At 53.8% G+C, this 22,445-nt stretch overlaps 1 protein-coding gene across 5 annotated transcripts; it reads right to left on the bottom strand.

Moving 5' to 3' along the window:
* Positions 1-889: 889 nt before the first annotated feature.
* Positions 890-20,339, bottom strand: PRXL2A (peroxiredoxin like 2A). Of its 5 annotated transcripts, none has more exons than XM_079793630.1 (7): positions 20,202-20,328; positions 16,960-17,057; positions 10,375-10,537; positions 8,669-8,760; positions 5,483-5,623; positions 4,675-4,839; positions 890-1,609 (listed from the first exon to the last, which is right to left on the bottom strand). In XM_079793630.1, the coding sequence occupies exons 3-7, from the start codon at positions 10,511-10,513 to the stop codon at positions 1,490-1,492; spliced, it is 657 nt and encodes a 218-aa protein (XP_079649756.1). In that variant the 5' UTR covers positions 10,514-10,537; positions 16,960-17,057; positions 20,202-20,328; the 3' UTR covers positions 890-1,489. The 5 variants fall into 5 exon arrangements, with proteins under 5 accessions (XP_079649756.1, XP_079649753.1, XP_079649752.1 ...); XM_079793627.1 differs by having other exon boundaries at positions 10,375-10,554; XM_079793626.1 differs by lacking the exon at positions 16,960-17,057 and having other exon boundaries at positions 10,375-10,554; positions 20,202-20,339.
* Positions 20,340-22,445: the final 2,106 nt, after the last annotated feature.

Raw genomic sequence — 22,445 nt, forward strand, 5'->3', positions numbered from 1 at the left:
CCGACTCTGAGCCCCTGCGTGTCTCCTCCCCACGCCTTCTTTCTCCCTTAAAACCCCAGGCACCTCTGCGCAGAGCCCAGCTGCGCTGTTGTATAGAGGCCTCTCCTTTACCGCCCCGTTACTGAAGAAAACCTGCCTTCGCTGCCTTGAACCAGTGTCTGGCTTTTTCTTACCATCTCCATGTTATCAAGCTCCGTAGGTGATCTGCATGTACAGGAAAGCTTGAGCAGCACTGTCTTACAATATTTATCATCCCCTCAATGACTTCAACAAACCGCCCCAAGTGGTAGACAGGAATGATGATGCTCCTTTTACCAGTGAGAGAGCTGAGGGCCAGAGCTTTGCTCAAAGTCCCACAGTTCAACTAGAACGAGAGCCCATCTCACAACTCGATGTGCCGCTCTTTGCACAATGCCACACCAGTCAGAGAAGGAAGACCCGCTGCTCGAGGTCGCAGGAGTAAAACAGCTGGCGAGGGAAATCATAACAATCAAATCATTTCCCTTATGCATCCATTGCGGCAACGTCCTCATAGGGTCGACTCTTCTTTATTTGCAAGAGAGCCATTTCAGAATCAAGGGTCTTCCAGGCACCAAAGAATTCTCATCGGCGTTATCCTTTCAGTAGCTGGAGTCCCAGGGGCCCCAGCTCCTGGGGGATGAGTCACCGTATGACCCAGGTGAAGCCCTGAAGAGCGTGCCCTGGAGGCTCAGGAGCCCAGCCCCGCTCAGGCCTGTGCACAGACCACACCGCTGCCGCCACATGAAGTCAGACCGGTCACCGCCTCAGCCCTGAACCAGCCAGCTCACCCCCACACATTCAGAAATGCTGATTTTTCACATCCCGTCTTTGGCACGGACAATTTAAATTCAGCCATCATTATGGTAAATCTTTTTATTGTTGGCTTTATCAGAAAAACTTGTATCAGAGGCAATTTCTGCTGCGTAATTTTAGTAAAGCCAGAGATGATCATTTCTTCTAGAAAAACAAACCTCTGCCGTTAGAAAGGAAGACAAAAAACAGATTTCATTTTATGATCTAACTTTATCAAGCCATCCAGAGCACATCATTCCTTTATGTTATTACTTTAACCTTATATAACAAGTCATTATAGAAAACACACAACCAAAAGCCTTCTATCCGCAATCTTCTAGTCAATCACCAAATTCTCCTAGGTTTTTAAAGACATGAAAGTAAACCCATTTCCAATAACAGCACCTCAAACACCATATATGTTTGTAATGCTGTGCTCCAGCTAGATTTAAGCCTCGGGTTTTCCAGGTTTCAGCTGAAATACCCCTCACTCACGTCTTAGATTTTTATCAGTCTTATTTGGGGGCTATTTTGTCTTACTGAGCCTAAACAGAGCACAATGTTAAACTAATGAATGATCTAGTCTAAGGAGACGGCCTAAGTGACAGAGTGGAAACCGGGCATCCTGTGCACACGGGTGAGCCCCTCGCTATCCCTGAGCGGGCAGAGCCCACAGTCACTTTTTCTCTGAGGCTAAACTTGCAGCCTGTGGTTTGATCTTCTGAGCAGCTTCCAGAACAGAAGCTAGGTTTACTTTATCTCCAAATTCTTTTTCTCGGTGCTCGAGAAGAATGCCCTGGAAGGAAAGGAGAGGGAACATCAGTCCTCATTCCGAGTTGTTCGTTCATGAGACGACGCCGTGCGGCAGGTGTCCGTTAAGCCCTGTGCTCGGGCAGCGGGGGACAGAGGCCGAATCAGGCTGGCTCTTCTCTCTGAGGATTCAGTCCTTGGGGGCGGATCAGGGGACAGCCACGCCACAATGTCTGACTGTACCGCAGCCTCTGGGAGTGGGAAGTCATATCTCATCCAGCGATCAGGGAAGACTTCCCAGGTGGTAAAGCAGGAGAGTAACCAGGATGTCCACAGGGAGAGGTGAGGTAAAAGGATGTGCCAGGACAAGAGGACTGAATGAGCCCGAAAGTATGGGAGCAGAGCTCAGAGGTCAGCCCCTGGCAGGTGCTGAATGACCATCTGAAAAGAGGCCCTCTCTTCACTTAAGTTTTCCTAAGAAATGGGCCCTCACTTCCGATGCTGGGATGGAAAATGCACTAAGACACAGGGTACCCCACAGTACCCTGAAGTGGTAAGAAAGATAAAATAATGTGTTTGAGGTCAGAATCAAGGCATCCTTGTTAACCGTTCTTTGACCCATGACATCTGGGAACTCATCTTAAATTTAAAAAGTAAGCAGCTGTAAATGTGTTCATTGTGCCATCTATACTAATCTATACTAGTAAAAGGGTAACATGCTAATTAGAGTGGATGTCTTCCGGACATCCATCCAAAACCACAGCGGCTGCGAGGCCCGGGGCTCAGGCAGCGGTGGGCTCAGGCAGCGGTGAGCCCCGGTGGTTGCAAGGCCCATGGCTCAGGCAGCCGTGGGCTCAGGCAGCCGCGAGCCCCAGTGGCTGCGAGGCCCCGGGCTCAGGCCTCATGGCTGCAGCAGCCAGCCGTGGCAGCAGCAGCGGGGTGATGGGGGCAGAGCCTTTCCCTGATCAGCCTGGTCGCCTCCCGCAGAGGGAGGCCAGGCTGCGGCTTAGGCCCGCTCCCCAGGGACATCCCCTGAGGGCTCCCGGACTGTGAGAAGGGGCAGGCCGGGCTGAGGGACCCCCCTCCCCCAGTGCACGAATTTTTGTGCACCAGGCCTCTAGTTGTTTATAAAGCCCCCTCCAAGCATGTCAAACTCGAAAGGGAAAAGTCCCAGCACACAGGTGATACAGGGAAGCAGACCAGGAAACTATCTACTTGCCAGCAAAGCAGGATGAGACACTGCAGTGCTGCGGAGGGGCATACATGACACGGGGAATGCTCATGATCCACCGTTAAGTGAAGAAGAACATCCAGTTTAGTAAGAAACCATCTTCTGAAAACAAAACAAAAGGCCGCTCAGCTCCGCTCTGTGCCAGCCGGTTTTCAGTGGAGGCTGAGCATAAAGGACGCTCTCCCTACTTTATGCTATTTCATTTTCAAATTGTTTATGTGGAAAACACATTCCTTCTCTAAAGTAATTATGCTTTAAAGATGATTACAAAGGAAACCCCACTGAGGCACCTGGCACAGAAGGGCTGCAGAGCTCAGCTCCGAGGGAACCTGGAGGCCAGTCCCGAGGCTCGGCCAGCCGTCAGCTTCCAGCCCCTCCGCTTCCAGCAGGAAGGAAGGAGGCAGGAGCTCCAGGGAGCACCAACAAAGCCAAACACCACGCCTAGCAACTCCAGGGGCACGCCAGCCAGGAATGGGGAGCCCGTGAGCACCCCATGAGTCACCGCCAGGCAAGAGAAGGCTGGCAGGTGAGCCAAGCCCTGCCCCGGGGCCAAGGAAAGGAGGGAGGGTGGGGAAGGAATCCCACAGGGCCAGAGTGGGCAGGGCCTGAGCCATCCTCTGAGGAAGTGGCTGGTCCAAGTGCAAGGGCATCTGGAAGGGCCTTTGGGAACCACTGCTAAAGAGAGGCTGGGGTGAGGGAAGGGCAGGTGCGGGGCAGGACAGACCGGAGTCCTGAGTCTCGAGTCCACTGCACCACTTACTAGCTGCTGCCTGGGGTTCATGTCTCTGGGCCCATTTCCTCACACGTGGGTGGGAATAAGCACACCTAACGTCCCAGCCTGGCTGTGAAGACATGAGAGCTGAGCTCCGGGAAGAAGGCAGGCCCTCTCTGGCAGTCATATCTCCATGACATTCTGGTATTGGCAGAAAGCCAGCAAATAGGTTTACATTAAATCAGACACCAACTCACACCAGATTCTAATTCAGACCAGCAACAGTAGTTACCAAGCTTTAAAGAAGGGGTTAGAAATGGGAGGATTTCTATTCCCATTTGCTTTTATTCCTCCCAAATCAGGAGAAGTCCTGTGAATGATCAGCGTTAGCTGTGAGGTCCACCAATGCAGACAACCTGTCTTTTTACAGATGCGGCCAAGAGTTAATGCCATGCTAAGGGTGTCGGAGACCAGGCTGAAATCAAGCCCTGTCTCCAGGTTCTGCCAGGCCCTCGAGCCTGCACCCACGTTACCCCCTCCCTGCTCTGCATCCTCCCGGCCTCTGCAGGCACTGCCCTCTGGCGCAGGGGAACCACCACGGCTCGAGGCTGCCCAAGGTCTGACTTGGAGCACTCACCCACCTGCCTTCCTCCAAGGCCCACAGAGACCTCATATCCCCACACACACCCCTGGGGTCCCCGAGCTACTCTGGATCCTCACAGCCAGGGCCTGAGAAACCTGAGGCGGCTCTGTCCCCAGGACCCCACAGCGGGAAGCGGCGTCTCTTCCCACATCTCTTCGCTACTTCCCCGAATCAGGTCTGTTTTGAGTCCTTTCTCCTCCACTTTTCTCTACTGTCCACCCTTGTTGACCTGGGACTACCACAAAGAAGTGTGTTCTCCACAGGAAAACCTATGCTTTTGTTCAGGCACAGAAAGCAGAACTCAGCCTCACAACGCCTGGCTCAGGCCCCGGCAGTGCCACCTCGGAGTCCTCCCTCGCCTGCAAACTGTGAGGAGTGAGATTTGTGATAAACGGCAATTCCTCTCCCTTCCCTTTCCCCTTCCCCTTCCCCATGGCCCTGCTTTCTGGGAGGCTGAGTAGGGAAAGTCGCCCCCATCGGGGCCTCAGGCTCACAGACACGGACACCTCAGACCCAGGCATTTACCTGCTTTCCAGATCCCACCACGAAAACGCCCCCGAGGATGAAGCCTTCGCCTTCCAGGTTTCCAGAGAAGCCTCCGCTCCGGGCCCGGAAGAAGTTGCTCCAGACGCCCAGCCGGACGAACCCCATGAACATCATCTTCCGCCTCTGGGGGCCGTAGAACTTCTTCTGTAGCAGTGAGAACAGACCCTCTGAGTACCTGGATACCGCCTTCCCCAGGGCGCACAGGCTCCCAGCAGGGCGCTGGTTTTCAGACTCAAAGCCTGCTGGTTCCTGTCCCCGCAACACACACACACACACAAACACACCCACACACACACACACACACACACACACACACACACACACACCCCAGGAGCTCTGGCTGCGAGGGCCTGGCCCACAGCGTTCAGCCCTGACTCTGGCCTACTGCTAGAGACTACAGGACTCCTGGGCCTGAAGGGTGACTCAGTCCCACATTCATAGAGGGGAGGGCGGAGGGGAAACAAATATGGCTGCAATGAATTAAGGAACAGGGGCTTGTGCTGGGCCCCGACCTGTGGGTGGGGAGAACCAGTGGAGTTTCAGCCACTTCCTGGGCAACCTTTCCCAAGTGACAATTCAGGACGCGCTCAATTAACACGAGGGAGGGACGGACAGCTTTTCAGTGTCCGATCAGGCTCAGCTCAGAGGCTGGGAAGGCTCTGCAAGTTCAGGGCAGCTGACAGGGAGCCCAGCCCAGCCTGCAGCTCCAGGCCACACACCCTCTGGTACCAAGCTCTCCACTCCTGAGAACAGTCCCCTGCTGTCCGTCATAGGCTCACGGACACACCTTTTCATCCAGGAAGATTTCTCCTTTGAAATAAGGCTGGAAGTCCTTCACTTCGGTCCTGACCTGCTCCTTCACCACGGCGTAGAGGGGCACGCCCAGCTCATCCAACTTGGGCTTCAGGGAGGACAGGTCCGCAGCCTCCTGCAGAGAAGAGCGAAGGTCAGGGCTCTGTGGCCAACCAACGCCCACTTCCCTCCAGCCCAGAGCACGGCTGGCCCTGAATGCGGAAGAACAAAGGCAACAGAACGCCAGAAACAATTAAGGCCTGTGCAGCCCCGCACGACACTGTCCCACGGGCACGAGGCCCCTGCACAGGCTTCTTGTCTTCTGCCTGGTGGGGAGGACGGGTCAGGCTCCCGTGATGGGTGTCCTAACCTCTGGCAGGGAGCATCCCAATCTAAGAGATTGCAGCCAAACATGGTCATTTACTCCTAGCTACGATGCTTCTCTCCTAACTCATCTTCTAGCCCCTCCCCTGCACTAGACCAAAATAGCACAAGGGTCTATTGGACCAAAAAGCAGGCCTGGGATAGCTGCCTCCACACTTCTGCTCAGCTGGCTTCCCCTCACGGCAATAACCTGCCTCTTTTCTGCAGCTCAGCTCCTACCCTCCAGAAAGGGAGCCCTGTTCTAAAACTGCCCCTGCCCGCGGGCCTCGGGTAAAGGCCTGATTCTCTGGGCAGATCCCATCCTTCCTGCTGGGCGACTCCCGTACCGAGTCTGCGTGTTACCACTAAGCTGAGCACTGGCTCCTCATTCCCAGTGTGCCTCGTGGCTAGAAACTGGGTCTTCATTTCCTGTACCCCTCAGTGCCGAGCGCGCGGCCGCCGGGGGCACAGAAGGCACTAGGTACCAGGTGGGAAGAGCTGAAGGCGAAGGTGGACACAGAGAACGCAGCTGAGCTGAGAAGCACGGCATCCTGGACTCCCAAGAACCCGCTTGGGTGACCAAGAACGGCCTGTGTCACGGGAAGACTTTGAAGCGAAGAACAAATTCCTTTTTCACATTTGGTGTCAGAATTAAAGAAATAGCATGAAACCCTCCCAAATGCAGCTCACTCGCCTCCCATACAACACATTGGTGTATAGCCACACTATGTTTAATTTTTCATTTGTTTTCTAGAACAACAACAGCAGCACAGCCAACGAAGCAGAAATCATTACGGTGCTTTACAGCTTCGGTGATGGCAAGCTTTGCCCCAGAGCAGAGAGGCCCACAGGCCCGATGTGTGTGACATGGAACGTTTCACTCCCTTTTCCTGGGCTCTCTACTCTGGTGTGTCCCCATGCAAAGCTATGAATGGACAGTCACGGACCTCCTCCCCGGGCCACTCAGAATAGCCCAGACTGCCATCGGACTGTCCTTTTAGAAACACAAGTTCCCACAAAATGCTCTGCTGGGGCAGAGACCAGTGCACAGGAAGCAGGCGGCAACCTTCCGGGTTTAACCTGCCGTGAGAAATCAAGTCACAGCAGGCCTTGTGCTGGTATTTGGAGGTATCACAGATTTGGCATCAAAAGCTCTGAGTGTGAACTACGGGAGGACCTCTGAGGAGGTCCCTATCCTGATCCCAGGAGCCTGTGAATGTGTGTTGTTACAAGGCAAGGGGGAAGTAAGGCAGCCGGTGACATCTGGGCTGCCCATCAGCTGACCTTAAAGGAGACTATCCTGCATTACCCAAGTGGTTCCCACGTGGAATCACAGGGTCCTTAAATGTGGACGAGGAAAGCAGAAGAGTCCGTGTCACCGTCACGCGTGTGAGAAAGACTCGCCCAGCCACTGCTGGCATTAAAAATGGAGGGAGGGGCTACTAGCCAGGACTGCAGGCGGCCTCTCGGAGCTACTGGGGGGCGGAAGCTGTTTCCCTCCTACACCCCCCAGAAGAAGCGCAGACCCGCTGAAACCTGGATTGTAGCTCCATGGGACCCGCCTCGGAATTGTGACCTCTAACTGTGAGATAATAAATTGGTAATGTTTAAAGCCTGAGTTTGTGATAATTTGTGAAAGCAGCAATAGGAAGCTAACATACCTCCCCTCAGCGGTGTGACTCTGCCACAGCCCCAGGACCTCAATTTCCTCTTTTACAAAACGAGAACAATAACAACCAGCTGTATTTTCCAGGGATGTGGTGGGGCACGGATGGAATATCAGGCGTGGCAGCGCCCTGAATGCAGGTGCAGCCGAGCACACCATGTCCCGCCGTCAGCAGCGTCTTTGCCAGCCCGACCACACAAGCAGGGGACAGACGGGCCAGGCGGAGGAACGCCTGAGGGTCAGGGAGACAGCCAGAGGAGGAGGAGCACAGCGTGGACGCGGCCACGCCACCGGACCGGAGAAGCAAAGCCGTCCCAAGCGCGGGAGCGCTGTCCCTCCCAGCTCTCCCCAGGCAGGGCCCGGATCTCAGACCTGGGTCTTCTGCCACCTACTGACTTGTGTGACCAAACTAGCCCGGCCCTGGGTTTACCTGTCTGTAAAGCAACAAGGCGGGGCCCTGCCTTCCTCTGCAGGCTTCCTCACTTACTGAGCAGATGACGATGGCCTCCCTTTGAGGGGCCAACCTGGAGACCGCCCAGTCAGTGACTCCAACTTTCACCAAACTCTCATGCCAGCTCTACCCACACTATCGGCATGACTGAAATCCCCGAACTCCAGACCCACAGCTGAGAGCGCAGTGAGGCAACGGAGCTGCCACAGGCAAACGTGTGAGCCTCAGCTGTCCAACGGGACTCCAGGGAGACAGGCAGGTCCGTTCTAAAAGGGCGACCCTGGGCTCCCCCGTGTGCGCAGCCGCACCACAGGTGAGGGCTGGCGTGCCTGTGCCAGCAACAGTCCAGACACCTCCTTTCAACGAGCAAAGCCCTGTGCTGAGCCTCAGGAACTCGGAATTGGGCCTGGTCCCGTCCTTGATGCAACAGGAAGGTAGTCCAGGACTCAGACAGTGCAAGAGTGACAGGGCCTGGGATTCACAAAGGACAGTCAAGTGTGCTGCTAACCCCAGGGTATGGTGAGTGGTTAAATGAGCAGAAACAGAGAATAAATCCCAAGAAATCCTAGAGCAAATAACAAAAGAAGGACCAGTGTTGATCAAAGGCCAAAGTGGGCCTGCAGGTCCTGGGTCCCGGCTGGAGTGCCCTGGCCCCACCCTCTGGGGTCCTCTTCTCTGAACAGATCTCCAAACGCACTCACCTCTCGACAGAGGAAGCAGCCTGGCCTCCGCACAGCCATGATCACAGCGCCCCTCTTCTCCCAGAGCTCCTTTGCTTTGAAAGTCCGTGGTTCTGGGGAAAAGAAAACAGTTCAGCACCCTCTCTGCCCCGCCCCGCTGTTCCTCAGTGGTACCAGGCCTCGCAGAGGGCCTGGACCTGCATTTCACATGTGGGAAAGCAAACAGGAAGCACAGAGGGGGAACAGTCATCCTCAGAGGAAAATTCATACAGTGTAAGGATCCCGCTATATACTCCAAACGCCCCTCCTCCGTAAAAAATTATTTGCAAACTTGAACATCCCAAACAAACATTTCTGGAACAGTGGCAGCTAAGCAAATCCCACCTCTTAAAAAAGTATCCAAAGGGATTAAGTCAGTAGAAATTTTAAATACATTTACCCCACAATATTACCCATAGGGAGGGTAGAAGATGCCTAATGAGGAAACCCCTGGGGGTAGCTGGGGTAGTAGAGTGGTGTAGCTCAAGCCAGGCTCCGGGGCCAGACCACGTCTGCATCTAGCCATGGGACTTGGGCCATGCTGGGTCTCCCCCTGAACCCCAGTTTCCCTGTCATAAAAGCAGATGTCCAGCACAGGGCTGCAGGGAGTGTTAACAGATTCCTATGTAAGTGCTCACCACAGTATCTAATAATAGTCACTGAGGGGTCAATACGTGTGAACCCTTACTATTTTAACATTTCTCAGAGAAATCCATGTCCCTGTGGGATTTTGTATAAAAAAAGAGAGGAGGATGAGACTGGGAATCCCTGGGATGAACAAAGCAGGACTCCTTGATCCCTGAGAAAGACCATCTACATCATGAACAGCAGTCACAGTTCCTGCCTTCCTCTGACAGGCTTCCTCGCTTACTGAGCAGATGACGATGGCCTCCCTTTGAGGGGCCAACCTGAAGACTGCCGTCAGTGACCCCAACTTTCACCAAACTCTCATGCCAGCTCTACCCACACTATCGGCATGACTGAAATCCCTGAACTCCAGACCCACAGCTGAGAGCACAGTGAGGCAACGGAGCTGCCACAGGCAAATGTGTGGGCCTCAGCTGTTCACCGGGACTCCAGGGAGACAGGCAGGTCCGTTCTAAAAGGGCGACCCTGGGCTCCCCCGTGTGCGCAGCCGCACCACAAGTGAGGGCTGGCATGCCTGTGCCAGCAACAGTCCAGGCACCTCCTTTCAATGAGCAAAGCCCTGTGCTGAGCCTCAGGAACTCGGAATTGGATACAGTGTTTCTTAAATGTATTTGGCTGGGGAGCTCTTATTTTGTGAAGATCCAGGAGCCCAGATTCCTCAGCACACATTTTGTAGCGGCTGGTTTAGTAATCAGTGGTACAACATTACTAAATATTATGTAGCAATTATCATTATAGTTAGAGAGTCACAATAGAAAGTGAAAAATTACTTGGTAAGAAAACCCTAAACTATAAAATAGCATGTACACCCAGATTACAAATATATAGTAATATGTAAGTAAACATGCAAAAAATGTGCAGAAATAAAAACAAGTATCATTAAGGCAATGGAATTATCAGTCATTTAAAAAGTTATTAAATGTTCCCTAACGTTGTTATATTATCTTTTCAATTAAAAAAAAAGTTATTTTACAAAGAAAAAATAAGCCTGCATCCCAGTGCCTTGGAAAAGTACTGAGAGCAGAGGGGTCACTGCTTACCCTTCTCCAGTGTTTTCAGGTCTATTTCCTCCAGATACTCCAGGCTTGCTCGCTGGGGCTTGGACAGAAATATGTCTGTGTTGGCCAGGAGCAGTGCCAGGGCGGCAGCCCCCAGGGCCCCCGCGCCGATCGACCACATCCCCACGGTGAAGAAGCTTGGATCCTGGAGGAAAGACATTTCTGGAGATTGAGAGGAAGGAAGATGACGTTATCGCTCTCACAAGACAGCGGGAATGTGATGTGCCAAAGTGCAAGGCTCAGCCGGGCAGCCACCAGGTGGCCAGGGGCAAGGGGCAGGGGAACCGTGGCAGCAAGATGGGACGGGACCAGGCTGCTGAGCACCTGCCACCCCAAGAGCTGGATGCAACCGACACATGGAGGTTCCTGCCTGAGGAGCTCACCCGAGAGTCAGGAGCGATGAGAGAAATGGCAGCCCCCTCAGACGCTCCTCTTGAGTTCCCTCGCCCAGGCCCAGGCCTCCCTCCCAGTTCTGTGCTGCCCATCCGTGCTGCGCCCTCTCTCCCCCCCATCAATGCCTGCCTTTCCTTCACAGTCCAGGAGTCTGGGCTATCATCTCCCCTGAAGGGCAGCCTTCTCTTCAGTGATCAGAGGATACTCACCTCATCCCACCGATCACACTGTCCCGGCACCCTATCCTTCTTCCTCTTTGAGAATCCCTCAGAAACAGAGACCATATCCTATTCATCCAGCCCCAGACAGTTCCCAGCAGGGCCTCCCTTGTGGTAGGCAGGCAATCTCGGTACATTTCTCCCATCTGAGAATAGCTTTACCTTTTACTCATTATACAAATAAAACAGGCTCATGATGAAGACAAAACAAAAACAAAAAAGAAGGAATGCACAAAACCATCGTCGACCAGAACACAGATCTTCAGAGCGCCCACCACCTTTTCACTTACAGTTTAATAGAGATGACACCGTATCTAATCTGACAGTTTTCCCTACGAGCAGAATGCACAGATGCCTGTCGAATGAATGGGGGCAGAGCCTGAGAGAGCGGGCGTATGTAAGAGCACAGCGCTGGTGTCTGCTGCAGAGGGCCTGGGCAAACGCTGTCTGCACCGGGCAGGGGGCTGCCATTGAACGGGAGCTCCAGCGGGGCCTGCAGAACCGCCCAGCCTTGTTCTGAGCTCGTGCACCAGTGCCTCCTCCAGGTGGGAAGCCTTGTGCTGAGGGGTGCGAGCTCCTGGAAGCAGCTCACCCCTGAAGCAGCAGCAGGTACCCATCCAGCCTTCCTTCAAATGACAACCACGTACGGAATCTATCTTTCCATTGGCCCTCTCGCCATCCTAAGGACCAGACTTACACTGGAGCCTTCTTCCCTGAATATCAGCATAACTCATTGTGCTGAGATCAGCAGGTATAGACCTGGCGTGTGTGTGTGTGCGCGTGTGTGTAAGGCCCTCCTAATCTAAGACAGCTCTCCCTGCTGGATTTGGCTGGGGAGAGGATTTCTCCAAAGGATTAAGCAAATGCCCAGAACTCTGCATACCACTGGAGCCAAGGGAGGGGGCTGCGAGGGACCCGCCAGGGCCAGGAAGTGGGGCAGGGAGTAACTTGGTGGTGCTGACTTGGGGAAAAGAAAGGTAGGTCAGACTAGAATTTGGGCCAGCCTGGGAAGCTCAGATTTGAGTTAAGAAATAAAAAGGAACTTTAGGTGGGGGTGGGAATGACCAAATGAAAGCAGCATTTAAGAAAGAAGAATTTGGCATCCAGTATATTAGGGGAGAGGGGAAAAGGGGGAGGCCGGTGTGTGTGTGTTGGGGAAAGGGACGCCACTATGGTATCTCCGATGCGGGGGACTCAGCTGGGAGAGAAGTTTCTTATAACCTCAGTACTCAACATGTGGACTCCTGGGCCAGCACTGGCACCGTGGGGAACGCAGAATCTGCAGCTGGCCTCAGAACGAAGGAATCACACACTGCATTGTAATCAGATCGGGCAATTCACATGCACACAGAGTCTCAGAAGCATTGTCTTGGAGCAAAGCAGCCGGGGTCTTGTGCTTGGCTGGCCACGAGGGCAGGCTGTTCCCTTGGCTCACTGTGGGAGGGCAGCCATGGTGACAGTGAGAGTCAACGCCAGGAACACATCATACCTCTGCCTGGAATGTCCTAACCTGTTCCTTCTGTTCTTCAAGACTCAAAACACCTCTCCAAGCTTCCTGGATGCTCTGCCTACCTCCACTCCCAGCCCAGGAGGTGCTGTGTCCACACTGCACATGATCGGTCTCATGTGCTCGACACAAGACTGAGACCGGTCTGTTCCTCAGTTTATCTCTGAACCTCCCGTGCCAGCACATACCTGTGTAGTATACAGTGGGCTCTCCATTATGTGCGCTGAAATGAGTCCAATAGAATTGAGTGATGGAGATGATGACTTATGGAAGACCAAAGGTCTTGGGCCAAGCAGGAAGCCGGCCCAAAGTTCTTAGGCTGGCTTCCAATTCTCCTACGTAGCAAAGTTACACACTACTGGATTACAGTTCAGAAAACAATTAGGAGGAAAACCATAGCTCTCACCTGCCTGCCGTAAACAAGAGGTCCCCCAGCGTCTGGAACAATTGCTGTATGTTTACACACTTGGAAATGTCCCTGGATCTCTGACATGTGTGTATGATTCAGAAGCACACGGCGTGGCCTCTGATCACAGAGCTGATAACATTTCTGCACCAGGACTCAAAGGCCAGCTTACATCTACCCTACAAAAGGACCTGCTTCCATTCCTGGAACACATTAGTGCCCTTCAGGAAGCCCAGTGACCCTTACGGTCAGCTCCACACCCTCATTGCACACCACAGCTATTCTCAGAGGCACAGGCTCCATCAACAATCATGTATTTGCACAAGAGCACAAGGGATCAGACTCAGCCAGACTCACAATTTCTTTCCAAATATTTATTTATTCCAAATAAAACTAAATGATACATAGCCCTCAAGGAAACACAGGCCTAGGACACAGGTAACAGAAATTCTGGAGGAAAGGTAAGGCAGCTGGGGAAAGGGATGAGCATGGGCTATGTCAGCGCAGGCTGAGAGCTGGTTACAGCTGCTCTAGGCAGCCAGAGAGCAGGTGTCTTTGGAGCAGATGTAGGACCCCAGGGGCAGGATGGAAGAGCCGGGTTGGGCCTGGGCTGAATAAACCTGGGGAGCAGCAGGCTAGCTGGGGGTGAATGTCAGCACTGAAGGCACTCTGAGAATGACCCAAAGGCCCCCAACTCTCTAGCTCAAGTTCAAGAGGTGCGGTACAGGATGCGGGCTCCAGCACCACCAGGAGCAATGTGCACCACCCCACCACCTCCTCCGGCTGACCCAGAAAGCAGGAGCAGGGGTGGACCCTCATCCGCAGGCCTTGTAGCGCTAGTTAGTGAGAGCCTCGCTGGCTCCAGAGGTGAGTCAGGCCTCATATGCTCCCTGGGGCCCCTGGCCGCCGGCTCTTCTGCCAGTGGAAAGCAGTGAAAACTGACTTCGGAAACACCTAGGAAGTGTGTAGGTCCAGCCCCTCAGCCAAGGCCCCGTGAACTACAAAGCAATTTCCATCCTGGCCTGTCTCCGAGTATGCACCACTGCAACTTGTTGCACAGTGAGAGCTGACTCTGAGCCCGGATCACTGACAAAAAAAGGGGAGGGGGAGTAGGGGGAGCCTTCATAGCTAAATCGAACAATGCATTTTCACATGGGTCTCCAAGGCTACTCACGAGGCCCGTGAAGCAGCATTTACTTGGTGTCACCGACATGCACGGCCTGATTTCATTCCCTCAACAGCCTCCTGATGCAGACCCGGTTCCGCTTTGCAGCTGACAGCACTGAGCTAGAGACGTTCATACCTTCTCGGGTGCCACACAGCCAGCAGGCAGCAGGCTGCACCCTGGACCCAGACCTCTGGGACCCCAAAGCTGGAAGTCTTCCTACAGTCACACTTTGCCTCCCCACACCTTCACTTGTGGGTTCCTTTGTCTTAAAGAGAATTTAAAAAGATCATCTTGTTTTTTCAGTCATCAAATACAGTCAAACCCTGTTGACGCTAAAGGAAATTTACCATGTGACAGATGTCCCTTCTCTGTCCTCCCTTTCCAGCCCCTTCCCTTAAGGAAAGGGTCAGTTTCGCTGAAAGATAATAGCAAGGTTGTTTACAGAAGAGCCAGCCCCCACCTGACACAGCTACAGTATCCAGCGCTCCACTGTGGGGCTTATCTGATCTGTCCTCTCCCACACAAGAAGGTGACGCACGATAAGACCACAAACCAACGCCAGCTGTGGCAGCTCCGAGTGGCAGCTCTGGTCTGGAAGAGCCTGGTCCTGGGGGAGGAGACCCAGCGAGGCTCCCTAGGCCAGGCTGGGTGGATTCCACCACCACAGCCCTCTCACCCCCCACCCAGCCTCATTTTCCCCAACTCCAAAATGAGGGGCTGGTCAGGTGAATGCCAAGGCTCCAGAAGCACCCCAGGGACATCCTGTGACTACCCAAAACAGCTCACTTGGGAGTCTGCACATTCTTGGTTCCTCATCATAACTCTACCCTCTCCTGCCCATTTCAATGTGCAGTGTTTCTTTGATGCAGCCCAGAGCGTCACAAGGTATCTTCCCTCCCCCACACATGGTCCCTGATGCCCAACCCTGGACAGTTCAAACCTGGGAACAAGGCACTCACCATTCACAGCGTCCACACTCCTGCTTCTGCGGACAGCACAGAGGCTCACCCAGTGAGCAGGCACAGCCGGGCAGCAGGGGCGGGCTGGAGGCGGAGCTCCCGAGTCCTGCCTATGGCCCGAAGCTCCCTCATTCCATGGGCAGGACCAGGCCACCCAGAAACCCTGGAGCTCCTGCAAGCTGCCAATAGTCAATTTCCAGAAAGCTGGCAAGGCCCCCTAGCCCTTCAGAAAGCTGAGCAAAGTTTGAGTCATTTGCAGTCATGCAGATTATAACATTTATCAAGTGCCAACAGCTCTCCCTGCTATCCGGTGCAGTCCAATGAAGCGAAGCCCTTAACACAGCCCATGTGTCCCACTCACTGAAATCAAAGGCAGGCCTCCCTTCCTCCGCGCACTTACCCACTACCCCATTCTTCCCCACACCCAGGAAGTCGCTGGCACCACGGAGGCCCCTCACCTGCTGTCTCTTCTTTAGCTCCTTTGCCTTCCCTTCTTTTCCTGCCACTTAAGTGACTCCTCTCAACCCGCCCTCCCTTCCTGGGCAACCTCACCAACTTCCAGCACTTCCCCCACCACCTTGGTACTGACTTCCAGGTTCTCTGCTGTTCCTGACTCAGCTCCACTCGGGTGTTCTGCAAGTTATCTCTGCTGCAGTACCTCCGAGAGTGACCCCCACTAGAGTCAGTCTCTCTTCCGCAGTTCCCCAGCTCACTGAAGGACACAGCATCCAGCCAACTGCTCAAGCCAGAAACGGATGGTCACATTTGACTCTTCTTTCTCCCTCGCTGCCCACATCCACTCAGTCAGGAAAATGTTTGCTATGCATGCTCTTCTTAACCTCGAGGCCTGCTCCTCTGTCCAGGCCCTGGCCCTGGCCCCTACCACTTTGTGCCTGGCCCATTTCAGGAACCACACAACTGGGCTTGGCCTACAGGCGGGTCCTCCATAGCTTGTTCTCCTCGCTGGAGCCAGAGCGAGTGGAACAGCGACCTGAGCACCTTTCCCTGGCGTTGGACTCTCACAATGACCTCCTCACCACGTGGACAGAGCCCTCCACAGCTTAGCGGCAGCCCACTCTGCCCAGCCCTGCCACTTCCGCACCCTCGCCAGACCTCTAAGTGCAAGGACTAGAGCATGTTGTTAGGCTCCACTGTTGCTCCTGTCGCTTCTTTTGCCCAGGACACCCTCCCCATCCATGCCAACTAGGTGGAGGCCTAGAACAAATTCCACTTTCTCTCCAAAACCGTTCCGGAAAGCCCTGGCAACTGACGGCTCCCTCGCCTCTGATTATATAGCGTGCGTGCATATGCAAACACACACATATCTTTGCACACTGCACAAGCAAATGGACTTTGTGTACTCGAGCTCTTTACATGTCTGTCTACAGAGTATGGTGGAGCAATATGAGGGCAGGGGCCACTTCTTCATTCCTGCATCTCCAGCACTTAACACAAATCCTGGTAACTGGTAGGCGTTAAATGTCTAACAAAATGATCTGAACTTTACCCTTTAAACGCCACAGTGAGGCAGAGTTGGAACTGATTTGTAGCCACCCAATTTCAGCTCAGTACCGAAGGCAATTGTGGACAGCGCCGGCGTGACCTTAAAGAACACACTCCCGCCTGGGTTTAGGTAGCCTTAGGTTGGGTCCTAGCTCTACTGCTCACTGGATCGACATAAACTCTGAAGGCACTCTGGGCCTGGGTCTCATCTGTATACACAGAGGAAGGAACCAGAAAATCTATGAGGCTATCTCAGTTCCGACATCCAAAGACACTCAAGTACCGCACGCTTACAACTCCTGGGTTCTGACGTCCAGAAAGCTATGGGACGCTGTGCTACTGTTCTGCTGCTGGGTGTGCATTCCCAATCCCTGCTCCTCGACCCCCCCCCCCACCCCACCCACGCCACTCACCAGCCCCGACTGCTGCCTGTTCAAGGACCCGTCTCCAGGCAGGAACTGATCAAGTCTTAATAAAACAAAGCACCATCACTGGGTGGGTTAATTCATGCCTGCAACAAGTAGAGACAGCATCATATTCTAAACACGGAGGGGACACCTGCCCAGTGCAGCCCCACCCAGGGAATCCTCCCTCCTCAGAATGAGCTGGCTTGAGGCAGAGCCAGGGCCGGAGGAAGAAGGGGTGCCAAGGAAACAAAGGGAGCTAAGGGTGCACGTGGGCGCCTTGCCTCGGGCCCTCAGGGAACAAGTCTGGAGAGGATGCTTCAGCTCTCTCTGCTCTCCTGGGCTCCCCTCCCCTCTCCTCAGAGCTCTGGTTCAGCCCTTCCCTCACTGAGTAAATGAGGAAACTAAGGCACAGAGAAGGGTAGCTAGTCCAAGGTCACATGGGGGAGGCTGGTCAGTGACAGCCAGGACTCCCAACTCCCAGTCCATGACTATTTATTGTGCAGTGGACACTCCTGCAGAGGCTAGAACAGAGTGTGTGTGTGTGGGGGTGGGGGGGGGTGGGGAGGGTGGGACCGTGGTCAGGACTCGGGAAGGGGGCCTGGGAATCTGGTGGCCAGAGATAGCACCAGCCCTTCCCAAGCCCAGTGCTTTGCAAGCAGCTTATACTCCAAAGCCAAACGTTTTCATAAGGGTTGTAGCTGAGAAGCCATTACAATTCGGAAGCGCTTGTAACAAAGTTCTGCCGATTCTGAATAACGACACAGGCTTGGAAATGCCAGCTAAGCAGCCTGGTGACACGGGCACCCAGGACCCCAGGAACACTAAGGAATTCGTTCCCACCCACCCTTGTCTTCAAGTATCATAGAACTAGCTACTTGCAATGAGCTGCCCAGCTCTGGCCCAGCCTGTCTTTCAGATGCCAGATGCAGAAATTTCTGAACAGATGCTAAAAGCAGAGCAAAGGGCGATCAGCTACTGGGAAACTCTGAGACACTGCCCTGGGTGAGGGAGGAATGTGGGGCTAGGAGAGGCCTTTCCTCTGAGCAGTGATCCTGAAGCTAGACCCCCTGCCCCCCCAAATATCTGGCCATTCTGCCCCTCGCTTGCAGTCTCCTGACTCGGCTCTGAGCACCTCGTCTACCAAGTTGCATGGGCGCGGATGGGAAGGCAAGGGCGATACCCTAAGACACTGCGCTTCGGGACAAAAGCCCTGGGTTCTCACTCTGACTCTGAGAGGTCACCTTGTCCCTCTGAACCTCAGTGTCTCCTTAAAAACAAGGGCACTTTGAAGGGTTGCCAGGAAGAATATATCCGAAACCATGTGACATGTAGTAAAGCGCTTCCGAATTGTAAGGCCGCGTTATCTTTCTCTTCATAGGGCTCGGATTCACTCCTTCTCCTATGAGGGTCGGCCATTTGAAGAGCAGGGACACTGAACCCCATCTCCAGCTGTGTCACCCCAGCTGTGCCACTGCAGACCGGCCTCCCGTGTGGGTGGTCTAGGTCTGGAGGGAACTCTGGCTTGTCTGGGGCCCTCTGACCTAACTGCCTGAGCCGCAGCGCACATTCTTGCTGCTCCCTCTGCAGCCTGCCAACGCTGCCTGGGCACCAGCAGCACCAAAGCGGGCAGAGGGCACCGCTCGATGTAATCTCCCTGTGCCAGAGGCCACTGAGCTCAGAGGTGAGGCTGGCTCCGTCAGTGCCAAAGGCAGTTCTTGCCACACCAGCTCAGCACAGGGAGGCTTCAGGGCTCTCGGCTCAGCATGCCACAGAGGGAAGTACCTTGGCAGGGACACTGACAGAGCCCAGCACTCGTCCTCACCAAGCTTTCCAAGCACCATTTCAGTGATACAAGCATCTTCTGTACCCAGTCAGAGGCAATGCAGAAGACCTAAACTAAGTAGCATGCCTTACACAGGAGGGCGATCTGGGGAGGGCTGGACCAATAATAAAAGCGAATTCAAACTCCTACAAGCCGTAAAAACGTGGACAGGGCACTCTTTTTTTGCATCAATAAAACTGGAAGAATTCCCGAATTACCTTTTACAGAGTTGTGAGAATCAAAGGACAAACTATAGTGCTTTGCAAGCCACCTTACAAAGAGTGACAAAAATGTGAGGTACAATTCTTACTCGTTCCTAGATTTGTCAGTAATTGCTCCTAATATGCTGTTTGTACACGAAATGAAGGCTTCTGATGATCAGGTAAGTTCCGAGGAGTTGGGGTTCACATTTTGAATCCCAATTCTCAGTCTCCAAGGCTGGGCCAGAGCAGGAGCATCCAGATATAGACAAGCTGGCTCCTGGACAATGCTTTTCAAAATAAATCCTAAGTAATTATTCTTTTTGTTTTGTTTTGTTTTTATCTGCCAAGCTCAAAGGAAAATACATTTAAATAAAAAAAACTAAACTGAGGTCTCGGTAACTGGGCTGCGGAAGGCGCAAGGTGTGGGAAGGAAGAGGCTCAGTCAGCTGGCCGCCCAGTCTGGCTTTGAACTGGGGTGTGCTGCCTCCGCACAGCCCTGGTCCGGCTGGGCCGTTCCCATCTTTTCCATCTCCTTCTCCTCCCGTTCCCTGCGACAACCCCGAGAATGGTGCTTTGCTCGTCTTTTCATTCCTAGACTCCAGCTCAGTGTTTTAAAATGTATACATGGGCTATTTCCAAGTATGCCTGGAGTGTACAACCTTTGGGGAAGGGAGGCAAACAGGTGCCTACGAGATTCGAGGTTCGGAAAAAGCTGGAAATCGTGGTCCCATAAAACACAAGACCCTATGCAAGCACAGAGCCGCGGACGCCAGGTCCCTCGCCCTGTACCCGCTCACCTCCAGGCTGTCCCGCCCGCCAACCATCGGAGCCCCGGGCCCACCCCGGGCTCGGCGCGCGGGATCGACGCGCCAGGGCAGAGTCCTTTTCTCAGCTCTGTCTCAGCAGCGCAGGCAGCGCGGTGCCACCGGCCCCCTCAAAGCCTGGGTGGTAACGAGGGCTCTTCGCGGGGCAGAGGCGCCGGGTCCCGGCCCCAAACGCGGGGTTTTTCCACTGAGCGCGCGCGCTGAGGCGGGTGGGCCGGCGCTGCGGGGCCGGAGGGGGCGTTGACCGCTGAGCGCGGGGGGGACCACCCTCGGGCCCCGCAGGTGCGGCCGAGCCCGGCGGGCCGGGAAGGTCAGGACCCGCCCATCGGGAGCACAAAGTAAACCCCGCAGCTAATCAATCCGCGCACCGCCGGCCCGGCTCTGCCCCGGTCTCCTCACCTGCGCGGAGGCGGAGCCACCTTCGCGGAGGTCACATGCCTTGCAGAGCCCGGCGTGGAACCGTGGAACTCGTCCTGCTCGCGCTCCCCTCCCGCCCGCTTTCTCCGGTGCCCGACGCGGGGGGCGGGAGGTCCAAACTCTCCCCCGCCCCAGGGGCCCCGGGGTGGGCCCAGCGCCTGCGCAGATTCGCGCCTGCGCCGCCGCGCCGCTCCAGCGTGACCTGGCCCCGCCCCGTGGGAGGAGCCTGGCCCAGTGGGAGGAGCCTGGCCAGGTGGGAGGGGCCCGGCCCGGTGGGAGGAGCCCGGCCCGGTGGGAGGAGCCCAGCCCGGTGCCGCTGCACTTCAGCTCTCCCCATCCAAGGGCTGTTTGCGTGTGTCCCTCGTTCTCGAAGCTCTAGCTTCGTTCAGTCCTTTGTGCGTGGTGACCATGGACCCCTGATTCTGAGGACGGTCACCTTTCAGTCCTCAGAGCAGTTTTTTTAATGGCTTTTTCCCCCTGCACCGGTAGGGTGAATCTTTAGGACCAACGCATTCCTATGAGTGTCCGTTCAACCTGTAGGAACAGCTTCAGAATTGCCAGTCTCTCACCCCATCCCGCATTCTCTTTCATCCCAAAACGCTGGCCCTGGGGCAGAGGGTGGGCAGAGGGGGATGAGGAGCAGCCTGGAGCACTGGCTCCTGGGATGTTGCCCGACTCCTCTCAGATTTTGAGTAACATGGTCTAGTTTGGCCCCCACACATTCATCCATTCATTCACTCATTCTTTTGCTCCTCATATATGCAGTGTCCACACTGTTTTATAAAAATAGGTGATTGGGAGAACACCTTTTCAGAAATAGGACGAGCTGATTCACAATACAACACTGAAAACATCCCTGGGACAAGTTTGATCCGTCACAGGGTAGTGTGCAATGATGTAGCAGAGCAGGGCTGACACCTGCCCTGGTCAGAGGTGGCCTGCAATGCCCTCCCCCCACTTCGCCTGGGAAGCCTACTGGTGGTCCAAAGGCTTCTCTGACTTGCCTCCCTGACCTCCCGCTCAGACTCCAGGTTCCTTGCAAACATATGGATCTATGGAGTCTATTCAAGAGGTCTCTCCTTAACCAGATGGTGAGAGCCTTTGTTTCACCGTTGGGACCCCAGAGCCTGGCCCGGCGGCACCAGTGCTGAGATGTACTTGGGAATTGTGGTGAAAGAGAGGGATTTTCTAGATTGGGAGGGAGAGGGATAAGCTTAAGTGATCATGTAGGCTTCTTACAGGACCAGGTATTCGATTTGAAGGCCCAAAAGTGCTTGATATAATTCGGAACAATGTGGTGTATTTATAAGAAGGCTATTTACCCTCAGAGGATCTTTCTCACTCCTGCCTCATTCCTCCTTATCCTGTGAAAGGGAAGGGGAGAAGGCTCAGTCTCTTTGTCCCGAAATGGGATGTTTGGGAAACAGGGAAGAAGGGAACAATGCCACTTAGAACAAAACAGGAAGTCATTTCCTTTGGGTATGGGTCCCCAGGGACTGACACTAACGACAGAACCATTCAGGGGTCAAGGGTAGCAGAATCCTGGAGTAGAAGGAGTCCTGAGATTTCAGCTGTGATCTAATTACAAAATGCAAAAAGCCATGATTGTATTTACACTTCTGCCACATTCCAGAGCTCTGGACTTCAAAAGCTAGGCTAGATCTGATAGCTGATTATCACACTTCTCGCTAACACACTTCTCACACTCCCAATGTGTCCCAGAAGGCACTGGCTGAATTCTTTAAAGAGCAGTCATCAGACCAGAAGACTAAGTTATGGGCAAGTGGGCACAGAAAAACTTACAAAGATCAAGGGTTAAAAACAAAAACAGAAAACAATTTGCCAAGTTTTAAAGATAAAAGTAATTCTGGTGTTGTAAAGACCACACGAATTTAAGGCGGTAGGAATTAAGGTTGGCTGGGAGCTGTATGACAATTTAGGTAACTTACATATGTTACCCTCTTAACGGGGGCTGGGAAACTTTTCTGTCCTTCCCAAACCTAGTAGGGCAGCCAGTAAGCATTGCTAGCAGGAGGCAGAGGTGGGTAAAGACTTAGGATTCTTTCAGCATCACAGCCACCTCTAGATTTAGCTAGCTTCATCTACTCATTCAGCAGTGATCCATGCCAGTAGCATAACACGATATTTTTAAAATATATTTTTACTGATTTCGGAGAGAGGAGGGATGAGGGAAAGAGAAAAATCAATGATGAGAATCATTGATTG

Source organism: Cnephaeus nilssonii (assembly GCF_951640355.1).
Source record: "Cnephaeus nilssonii genome assembly, chromosome: 16".
NCBI lineage: Eukaryota > Metazoa > Chordata > Mammalia > Chiroptera > Vespertilionidae > Cnephaeus > Cnephaeus nilssonii.